The following is an 11,165-nucleotide window of genomic DNA, read 5'->3' on the forward strand; positions in this document are numbered from 1 at the left end:
TGTCCAGGGGCCTCCCTTTTGCCCCTGCAGACCTCCCTACTGTGTTTGCGTTGGGTAGGAATGAGGTCTTCTCCATCTCATTTCTGAAGGATGCTCAAGACTTTTTCAGCTTCACTTGTGTGTCGTATAAGGCCACTATGTTATGTTGTCCAGGTGTTGGGACTCAGTGGGTTGCATTCTGAATTAAATGTGAATTCTGAATTAAATTAACCCAGAAGACCTGAGCAAAGCAATACATCTGGTCCCTTGCCTGCATGACTGCATTTGGTCAGCTTGATGGGTTTTCAGGTCTTAACGTGAAATGCTGTTCATCGGAAACGCAAGAATGAACTAAACCAGATAACAGATATTACATTGTATCTTCCCTGTAGTTAGTCAATATCTGATTAAATATAATTGCATGAATTTATCATGATAGAAACTGTTTCAAAGCAATTCAAATACAGCTTGAAATTAAAAGTTTTACTCTGTATTCAATATGTACTATTTTCAGGTTTATCTTCAGTTTCTTATCAAGACCGATGCTGTGTATTATGTATTATGACAATGTTGCTTTTCATAATGTTCGGAATGTAATGGAATTTTTTTGGACCAAACTTCTAATAGCTGATAATTTAAATGAAAATCACCAAGATTATGCCAAGAAAGACAAATCTTGAAGACAGGTGTTATCGCTCTCCTTACGCTAATACAGATGTCACATTTTTACCTATAAAAGTAGGATTAATCACTAATAAGTAGAAATATGTTGAGAAATTAAGCATGGTATAAATACAAAAGACACTACATAAGAAAAAATTAATATGTAAATTTACATCAGAAACTAGCTCTCGTTTGATGTGATGTGTACCATGAACATTTTTTTGAGACTTCACAATTATTCCCGCCTGAATGTGGACAAATCCAAAATATCTTGAAACTCATGTAAAATCTGCCTGAATAAGTGGCTGGTTGGGATGAGAGAAACAGAGATTTGAAGTACTGGGATAAATCAGAAGTTCAAAGATTTTTTTTTTGTTTTTTTTTTTTTTGTTTGTGGTATGCGTTTCTTAATCTCTCCTGTTTTGGGCTTTTCCATGGTATGTAAACAGGGTGGACATTTGCTTTGTATGGGAGACCCAGAGAGACATTCCTCCTTCCTTCCAGTGCCACGCAGTGATTATTTTAATGAGTCGTACGGTGTAAAACTGCTCCAGCAACAGGACTTGATCCATTCCCGTCTCAATGAAACGTGGCTCTGGTATTTGTCTGAAGCGTTGGAGAGATTAATTAAAATCCCTTTGTCAGAGACACCTCTCCAGATTAACTGGTTGTTCATCCACAACTCAAAGATCAGGGCCTTGAATGCGAGTCCCAAAGTTCAGAGAAATGCCTGAGTAATATCTGGTTTTCCCTTTCAGGCTGGTTCATCATGGACTGATTGCTTTTCCTGCTGCATTTCTCATGTTGCTTTTGTGCATCCCATGTTCACACATGGTATGGAGCTAAACCAGTTCCAGGTCTGGTATTTTGGTTGTCAGGGATATTAAATGTAGGACACGGGGTCTGTATTCAGAGCTAAATTTTGCACCTCGAATATATTCTCAGCTTTGGTTTAGCCTTGCCATTTATTTGCACTGGCAGATTTCTTCTTAAGAACCCGCTAAAAGCCTTTTCGATGGCTGTATTTGTGGGATGGGACTGTGGGTCCTCTGGGAGCTGGCTCTCTTCGATCTCTGCCCCCTGCCTTTTTTCCCCTCTCTTTCTCTCCAAGTGAAGCCTCTATTAACAGACTTGTCCTCAATGAATCCAGCACACAGGGACTATGAAATGCAGAGTGGCCACCAGGTTGCCCTTAGGCTGAGCCTGTCCCCTTGGTGTTTTAAGCCTCTTAGCAAGCTTTTTCTTTTTTCTTTCTTTTTTTTTTTTTTTTTTTGTTTTTTTTTGGTTTTTTTTTGTTAATTCTAGGACCAAAGAAGACAAGAGACTGAATTATCTGAATTATGCTTCTACAACAGAACTGGGTTTCTCCTCATTGGGCATGGCAGAGCCTGGGGAAGTCCTTCCTTTTGTTTGTTTTCTTAATGTTACAAACAGCTGATTTGGAAGCCAGGAGAGGTCATCATTTTGTCTGGAAAACAGGTAGGAAAAAGATAAGTTGGCTTATCTACTAGATAATTCCTGCATTCGAGTGATTGCCCTTTCTCCATTCTGCTTTAGCTCAATAATTAATTAAAAAGCCTGATAATGTCTTCTATTCTAAACTTTTTTGTAACTGAAAAATAGGGGGGTTTAATCTCTATTCTGAATTAGTAATCTTCATGTCTGTTGCAGTTAGGCACCAGAACGACTCTAGAGTATAATTCTGGACTCCTTAATGCTGTTAATCCAAGAGTAAAATTTTTACTGGATCCTGATATCATTATCCTAAAGCTGCTTCCTTTGAAATATTTAATCATTTTCTTTTCATGTTTGAATGAAAAGGGCACACCAGCGTCTTTCAGGATGAACTGAGCCAGAAGTCCATACTCTTGGCTGATCTGTTTATAACTTCATTGGTACATTTAGTGAATTATTTCTGTCCGTCAGTCGGATGGGTTACATGCAGTGTTTGAACGTTCAAAATGGGGCATGCACAACGTTTGGAAACTTTTGGGAAGACACATTGATAACACAGCGATTCTTGGTGAGAGGGAGGAGGTAAATAAGAAATGGTACGATACAGATGCATAAAACTAAGCATGATGCATTGGCTGCTTATTTTGTAGCACAACACAACAACAAAGAATGTTCAGTGAAGTGGAAAGATTGGCAAATTTGTGAAATGTTTACTCAAAGTACTTCATCAAGAATATGCAACTGAACCAGGGGTTTTGTTGCCCAGGATCCCTTTGAGGTTTGGCCTTTTATGACTGAGCAACAGAGTGATTAAATTTGATGGAAAAATAATTTTCCTTTTTCTTTTTTTTTTTTTTTTTTTTGTTCTTTGCTGTTTTGGTTATTTGTTTTAGTTCTGTGGAAGGTAAGAGACTGAATTAGCAGAATAATGGAACAATTATTCTGGGAGGGCTCCTGTCCTTCTGGTAGGACCAATGCAAGCTTCTCACTCTGTCACCAGGGTGGGAGGCTGAGTGCTGGTGAAGTGCTGGTTAAGAACAACCTGATACTATATTTCTAAAGACTTTTTTTTTTTTACAATGTCTTGCATGTAAAATGAAGAGGAAATACAAGAAGAGGAAAACAAAAACTGTCTTTCTCCAGTTCACTGTTATTTACGTGATTTTTGAACAAGCTTTGAAAGGTAGAGTTGTTTTCTTAAGACAAATTAGACCCTTCAATGCTGGCTGTCTACTCTTCAGTTCTGGAGGGTATTGTACACTCTGTCATCAGGGGTGTGCATTGGAAGTCATAAAAACTTAACTTGATGATTCCAGCTGACAATAAAGAATTATCAATGCTTCAAAGGCATCTGAGGCAGAACTAAGAAAAGGCGGTGCAGAGGTTTGCGTGGATGTGGGGTACCATGCTCTGAAAGCCCCGTGATGAGCTTGCTGTAAAGGTCTGTCTTCCAGAAGCAGAAGAAAACTGTCAGTTCCTGTGACTCCCACAGTGAATTGGAAATATCTGAGCTCTCAAGAGTAATTTTTAAAACCTTAAATCCTAACAGTATTTTGATGCACTTTCTCTGCTTATGTGGTGATGAGAGGTAGAAAACCACTTTGAGTGAAATGTTTTCCATGTGAAAATAACTTGTGAGCTTGAGCCAAATTCATTGTCCTGTTTGGCAAAAACAGAGACTATTTTTTTTTCCTCCAGTTAAATATTTTTATGTTTATAAACAAAGTTTTCATTTTTTCATTGGAGTATTTTGTTGAAAATTGGAGAAAATTTATATCTAAACCAAAAATGTTTAGTTCTAGGTTGAAATGAATAGTATGCACACCCAAACCACTTTGTTTTGCTAAGAAACAGAGTATTATTTGTGAAGCCTCTACTTTCTCTGCGATAGTAGTGAAGCAGCAGCATTTCCAAATCCTGAATCTCGCTCTTTTGCGACTGTCACAACGGGCTGAGATTTCTGTCGGTAGGCTGAACGCATGCTTAATTGGGAAAAATCTTGGTTAAAAGGAGCTAGGTGTGTTTTGCAGTGTCAGGGCCTATGTAATAAACTAATGGTTTGCTTTCAATAGTTCCTCTGCATGGGTTGCCGATTTCATTTCTGAGGCATTTGGAAGCATGTATATCTAAGTAAAATTGCAGTGACCTTGAAATTAGTTACAAAAGAGTGTAAATGGCAGCCTGTACTTTGCTTGAAATGATTTTTCAGGTATGGTTAATCACAGGGAGCTGTTTTGGGAAGAGAGGGATGGTAGTGTGGATGGAGCAGGTGGACCTGGAGAGGTAGAAGGGTTAACATAACCTGTTGTGGCAGCATATGAATAGTAAAGTAACTTTGGGATGTAGATCATGGAGATCTTGACCTAATGAGCACTGCTGTGCCCAATAAAAGTTAAATAAAAGCACAACACGATGAACCTAAAACGAATCGTAGAATTGTTTAGGTTGGAAAAGCCCTTTCACAGAATCACAGAATGGCAAGGGTTGGAAGGGACCTCGGGAGATCATCTAGTCCAACCGCCCTGCTAAAGCAGGCTCTCCTAGAGCATTCTACACAGGACTTCATCCAGGCGGGCCTTGAATATCTCCAGAGAAGGAGACTCCACAACCCCCCTGGGCAGCCTGTTCCAGTGCTCTGTCACCCTCAAGGTAAAGAAGTTTTTCCTCATATTCAACTGAAACCTCTTATGTTTCAGTTTGCGCCCATTGCCCCTAGTCCTGTCGCTGGGCACCACTGCAAACAGACTGCTTCCATCCTCCTGACTTCCACCCTTAAGATATTTGTATGTGTTGATGAGGTCCCCTCTCAGTCTTCTCTTCTTCAGGCTGAACAAGCCCAACTCTCTCAGCCTTTCCTCGTAGGGGAGGTGCTCCAGTCCCTTTATCATCCTAGTTGCCCTCCTCTGGACTCTTTCTAGGAGTTCCTTATCTTTCTTGAACTGGGGAGCCCAGAACTGGACACAGTACTCCAGGTGGGGTCTCACCAGGGCAGAGTAGAGGGGGAGGATAACCTCCCTCGACCTGCTGGCCACACTCCTCTTAATACACCCCAGGATACCATTGGCCTTCTTGGCAACAAGGGCACATTGCTGGCTCATGGTCAGCTTGTTGTCTACCAGGACTCCCAGGTCCCTCTCAGCAGAGCTGCTTTCCAGCAGGTCAGCCCCCAGCCTGTACTGGTGCATGGGGTTTGATCTCCCCAGGTGCAGCACTCGACACTTGCCCTTGCTGAACTTCATCAGGTTCCTCTCCGCCCAGCTCTCTTTAAAATCATCAAGCCCAACAGTTACCCTAACCCTGCCATCCCACCACTAAACCCTGTCCCTAAGCACCTCGTCTGCCCATCTTTTAAATACCTCCAGGGAAGTAGCTTTTAAGGTCAAAACTGAGCAGATGCATTCTGATAGGAAAAAAACCTACAGCTGTTGTCTTTGTTTTTTCTAATGAAACAATCTAATGAGATATGAGCAATCCCTAATAGGAAAGGAGATGATCTGTTTTTGTTTTAAATCTTGACTTGTCTGTTGCAAGCATGGCAAGATACTTACCTACTGTAGAGAAATTCAACTTCTTATTGAAATGCCATGCTTTATAATTAAATAAGATTATGTTACTGAAAGCTCTGACTTTAAGAAAGTGATTTTATATGTACTAAAGTAAATTTTCCTAGCACACAGAAGTCCAAAGATGCATCCTTAATATGGATGGGGGGGAAAAAAGCATCGTATCAGCACTGAAGTTCATAAAGCAGGCTTTTTTCAGCTAAATCCTTGGCTTTATCTAATGAAAACTCATACATTTTCATGCTGGACTTGGTGGTCTTAGTATAGGTGAAAGCAATTCTCCTGAAATCACTGCATCTACAAAAACCCCAGGCTCTATATTTCTAAAATGTAAGAACTTGGCAGCGTGCGGTAGATTATACATACTCTTCCCTCAGCTGTTCAAAGGGCTATCACTTGTGTTTTGCTGCTTTGTGGCCAGTCTTAAAATGATTTATTTTTAGCTTTCGGTTTCTAGAGATGATATATTAATGTCTAAGTATCTGTACACTGTATCTTTTGGTTTCAAGACATTTCTTGTCAGATACTTATTTTGTGACCACCAGCCTAAACATGAAAGCGATAATTAAATCAATTAAATTACTCAGCAATCTCAAATAGCTAAATAATTTTCTGACACTTGCTAACTAAAAAAGCGGGTTTAGTGATAACATCTTGAGAAAATTTAATTGGATCTAAATCCTTGTAAATTAATATTGTTTAATGCAGTAGCCAATGAGCGATTTGCATATTTCACCATGTTGATTTTCTTCAGCTCTTGAATCGTCCTGAAAGTGCCTGGAATTTCTGTAATGCAAATACGTCTATGTTTTAGTGATGGCCATTCAAGCTTTTAAAACTGTGTATAGACTCTTCATACACATAGGAATCTGCAGCATGATTCTAGTTGGTTTATTTTTTGGTGAAACTCTAAAATACAGTTCTAAAGTCCAAATTAAGTCTAAAATATGTAGAACACAGGAAATATTTTGGGCACTTTACAGGAGAGGGGCTGATAATTAGGATTACAAAATGCTGAGAATCAGCCCTTCCCAGAGATGCTTGCATGGGCAGGTTGCAGTCTTACCATCGCTGCTGGTGTCTTCAGCACTTCCATTAACTCTGCCTCGGTAACCATGCTATTTTCCCCAAAATACTAACAGAACAAAAGGGATAAGGGACATACCCCATAGAGGTAGCTCTCAGAGCTAAAGCAGTGATGTGGCTTTTTTTTTTTTAATAAGGGGAATATTGTAAAAATGTTTTTGTAGGATGAAAATGTTCTGATTTTTTGGAAAATAGTTCTCTAATTGTGGTAAAATGCTATTTAACATGGAGATAATACTCTGCCTACTACGGACGGGAGGAAAGGGGGCTGTTAGAAACCCAGAGGTTGTGTCCCATTGAGTTCTCCATCTGTAATTCTCCAAAAATTGAATCGGGATGATGATTTAGCCCAGCAGGGACATGCTCCCTGTTACGAATGGAAGAGCACTGAAAGTGAGATATCAGACTGGGAAATGGATTTGTAATACAGCTGATCACAGTAGAGAGATTTTTACCTGAAGAAGAAACCATTAATCTTCTGGTATTTGTGGGCTTCTGGGAGCTAGGTGTGGTGAGCCATAAGTTCTCTTGCCCCAGGCGAACACAAAAAAAAACTTTAGTTCAGAGTTATTACCCGTATTTGAAAGTCCTTCTTAAAATAGGGCTAGCAAATGGGTTTTGATCATTAGTCTTTCTTCAGAAACAATCCATAATGGAAAGGGTACGAAATGAACTTTTCAGAGAACAACTTCTAACGTGGAGGAACCTTTGAACTCCTCGTGAATGTGGGTGAGCCAGTTACAGCTAAGATGAAAAAGATCTTTTGTTCTCTGTTCTTGGATAATACTGCCATAAAATGCCCTTTCTCAAGATCTTAATTTCGTGAAGGCCAAGTGCTGGTTTGGAAGTGCCTTTGACTTTACGTCTTAAAAGACAAACTTTTACCTACATAGACCAAATGTTAAAAGGAGTCCAGGTCTTCAAAGGACAGGAGAGCTCAAACCTACTGGAAAGAGATTCCGTGATAGCTCTGCAACAAGTGGTATTGCTCCAAAAGCTCTGCAAGATGAAGATTGATAGTCTATCCTAAATTAAGTGGTGTTTTTTTTTTTTTTTTTTTTTTTTTTATTTGATAGGACAACAAGTGATGAACGAAATGCCAGATGTCTTTTTAGTCATCTTTGTGTGGTATCTGGAAGTTTTATGGTATTTCTCGGACTGTCAGAAGCTTCCAAACTACTTATTTTGTGGCAAATGTTCTAATTGTAGGTTATTCTTATGCTGTCTTGGTGGATGGAATTCTAAGTATTTAAGCTCTGAACTGGAAATTTAGCCTTGATTTAATCAAATTTTGAATGATTCTAAGGTTCTTCACTATACTGAGAGTTTAGACCTGAAGTGGTTCTTTTGGATTGTGGATTGCAATCTTGTCATATTGACAACAGCAAAAATTAGTAAATATGTTTTAAAAAAACCTATTAACTTCCATTCCAAAACTAGTCAGATTGTTGCCATAAACTTGATGATTGAAAAGTTGTTCTAGAATGATAAGTCTTCTTATTTTCACCTTTAATTTTATTCATGATCAGTCTATACCTTTGTAGTTGAGCCAGTCTATTCTTTAAGTAACTCTTCTGGTAGTTGCTGCTAATGTATTTGTGAATTAAGGACACTGAGCTATTCTGGACCCCTGTTAGTAAGCATATTCTCTTTGAACTGGTCTGGTAAACTAAATCTTTTCTAAACATTGCTCCTAAGAATTATATCGAATCTCAGATAAGATTTCACCCACTGATACTTCACAACTTTAATTAGAAATGCCTAGCTTAAAATATCTCAGTATCACATAGGTAGTGCTCTTTTTGAATATTTTGTAATGAACAAATTTACTTTAATTTGGAGTATTTTAGTTGTTTTTAATCTGTTGCTATAGTTTCATTAAGTAGCCATTAAAGTAGTTTTTAAATATAAAAAAATACTTTAAGATTAGTTTTATATTGGTTTAAAGTAATTCTCTACTAAGAATATCTTATAGGACGATATGAATTATACTTTTATTTCTGCAAAACTTATTAAAAAAATAAACCAATCATACTTGAAACTTCTTAAAGGAAGTTGTTTTACAAAATTTCATTAACAGCAAAACTTAAGGTGCTGGCTGATACCAGTCACTGATATTTGAGAAAATTTAAGAGCGGCCTCAAAGCTAATCTCATATTTTTTTAGACAGGAGTGCAGTTGTTTCAGATTGCTAAGTATTTGGTTTGCTTTCCTCATTATTCCTTATCTTTCCTGTCCACATTTTCACCTCTGTTTCACGTACCTCTAAATTTTATTTACGTATGGTTCTGCTACTTCACCTGTACCGTTCCAGTTCTGATATGGTATCCTCATCTGGTATTGTTTCCTCACCAGTTGAATCCAAACTTGTCTTGGAGTTGTGGAGATGCATCTCTTGCCTTACTTTATAACCCTTTGCAGTGGGGGTACAAATAATGCTTAGGTGGGCGAGACGTTTTCAAAGTTGGTGAAGACATTGTGTCCTCAGGCAGTAAATGCTGGTGAGTTGTTAGAGAACCGGACAAATGTATGCGAGAAGAGCTCTGTCTCTCTCCTGAAGAATCTTTCCTATGCTGGAAGCTCATCTTCCAGCCTGGCCTGTCCTCCGGGTGCTTCAGGTCTGCTGCTGTGTTGGATCAGTGTGCCCACAGCAGCCCGTTGTGTACCCACCTGGGTCCTGTCTGCCGTGGCTTCTGGATTTGTCCTTAGTCCACTGGGCTAAAAGCTCAGCGTATGGGACATGGCTGAAGAACCTGCCCTCTTGGCCCAGAGAACGCCATCCAGTGTCAGACATCAGAATTGCTCCTGGAGGAGTTACGGTTTGGCAAGCACACTGCAGAAATGCTTGAACTGTTGTCCTTTTTCCTTGTCTGTAAAACCTGGTATGTTCTTACTAGCCTTGCTTTCCTGTAGGGACTTGAAGACACCAGTGAAACATCCTTGGTGGCACTGCTTAAAGAAAGGATCTCTGGCTTCTGTGGTTTTTTCCCTAGAAGAATGCACTACAGCAAGCGATATGGGAAGTGTAGAGTATCAGTCAAATTAAAAAGGCAGGCAGAGGAGGAACTGAAATGACATTGAAATATATGTTAAAATTAACACTTTATATGCTTGGAGGTAACAGGCAGGGCACTAGCTCCTCAGCAGCAGTGGGGACTGCGCAGCAGCAGAGCTGTAGGCTGCCGGCGGTGCTTGCTGAGTTCACATGTAAGCTTTTACAGCATGTGCCTGGTAATTTTGTTATTGTTGGGCTTGCAAAACTATTTCAATAGTTCTTCTACACAAAGACTACACACTTTAACAAATACCTTTGTCTAACCGACATCAAGTGTTCAGTAGGTGGTGGTTTAAACTAGATTACACAGGAGATTCACACTAATCTTTTAATGTCCCTCTTCCCTTCCTGAGAATAATAGTTTTTTTTGAGAAAAAGGTGCTTTTTTCAGTTTTTTTGTTAGTATTGGGAAAAGTATAAGTTAGGCGTCTTATCCTTTTCTTTCCTCAATAGTTACTATGGGAACAGAGCTGCGGGTCACGGGAAAAATCTGCAAAAGTGGTTTCTTTTAAACTGTTCATTTAAAAAAAAAAAGATAGCTTATTATTGGAATTGTGGTACTTTTCATTCAACTTTGTTGGATTGTATTGTTGTACATATTTCACTCACAAAAGAAGCACAGTGAGTGGCAAGAAAAACAGATGGGGATGTTTTTGTACTTTTTCCTTGGGGTTAATATTTTTTTAATTGAATGCAGCTGTTGGAAAGATTTCTGTTGTTACGTATAGGCAGAGCATTAAAAATGGATGATCACATTTTCGGCCTGTTTCAGCGGAGTACTAGGTTTAATTATTCTCCTGCCCTTGTTCAGAACCCTGCAGGTTTTTTTTTTAATAATTATATCTTAAATTAGTTAGAATAAGGGTTTCACTTAGCCACTTAATTGAACGATTTCAGTATAGTGGGGTAATTGCTTCCTCATTCAGCTCGTGTGTACACCAGAGTTACTGTGGGTGAAAATAGCCAAAATTGTGTTAGAAATCCCTAAGATGCACATTGTTGTTCTCAGTATGCAGATAATAGAACTGGCTCTTTCTAGGGACACGAATTTTGGGTAGTCTGCCCACTGATACCCGTATTACCCTAGTGTTTTGTGTTTTTTTTTTTTTTCCTCCCCCTGGTATGTATGGGAATAGTCCTGCTGTAATCTCCTTTTTTTCATTTTTTTTTCTTTAAAAAAAAAATAAAAAAAAAATTGAATGGTAAAAGCCAGGAACACGAAATGGAGAAGTTGGAAGGGATGGGGGGTGTTTTACGGGAATCCATGTTGTTGACATAGTGTTCATATGGCTTATTTTAATCACCCTCAGGTAGCTGATGTATTAAGTGGGCATTTCATTATATCTAGTAGCTTTGAGGATACG

General features: G+C 38.9%; 1 protein-coding gene across 1 annotated transcript in view; it reads left to right on the forward strand.

The window, feature by feature from the left end:
• Nucleotides 1-1,982: 1,982 nt before the first annotated feature.
• The window catches only part of THSD7B (thrombospondin type 1 domain containing 7B), a 271,160-nt gene continuing 261,977 nt past the window's right edge, over nucleotides 1,983-11,165 (forward strand). The window contains exon 1 of the mRNA XM_009642486.1: nucleotides 1,983-2,121. Coding sequence (XP_009640781.1) covers nucleotides 1,983-2,121 — 139 coding nt within the window. The remainder of the gene's footprint in view (nucleotides 2,122-11,165) is intronic.

The sequence above is a fragment of the Egretta garzetta genome, unplaced genomic scaffold, assembly GCF_000687185.1.
Source record: "Egretta garzetta isolate BGI_Z169 unplaced genomic scaffold, ASM68718v1 scaffold197, whole genome shotgun sequence".
Taxonomy (NCBI): domain Eukaryota; kingdom Metazoa; phylum Chordata; class Aves; order Pelecaniformes; family Ardeidae; genus Egretta; species Egretta garzetta.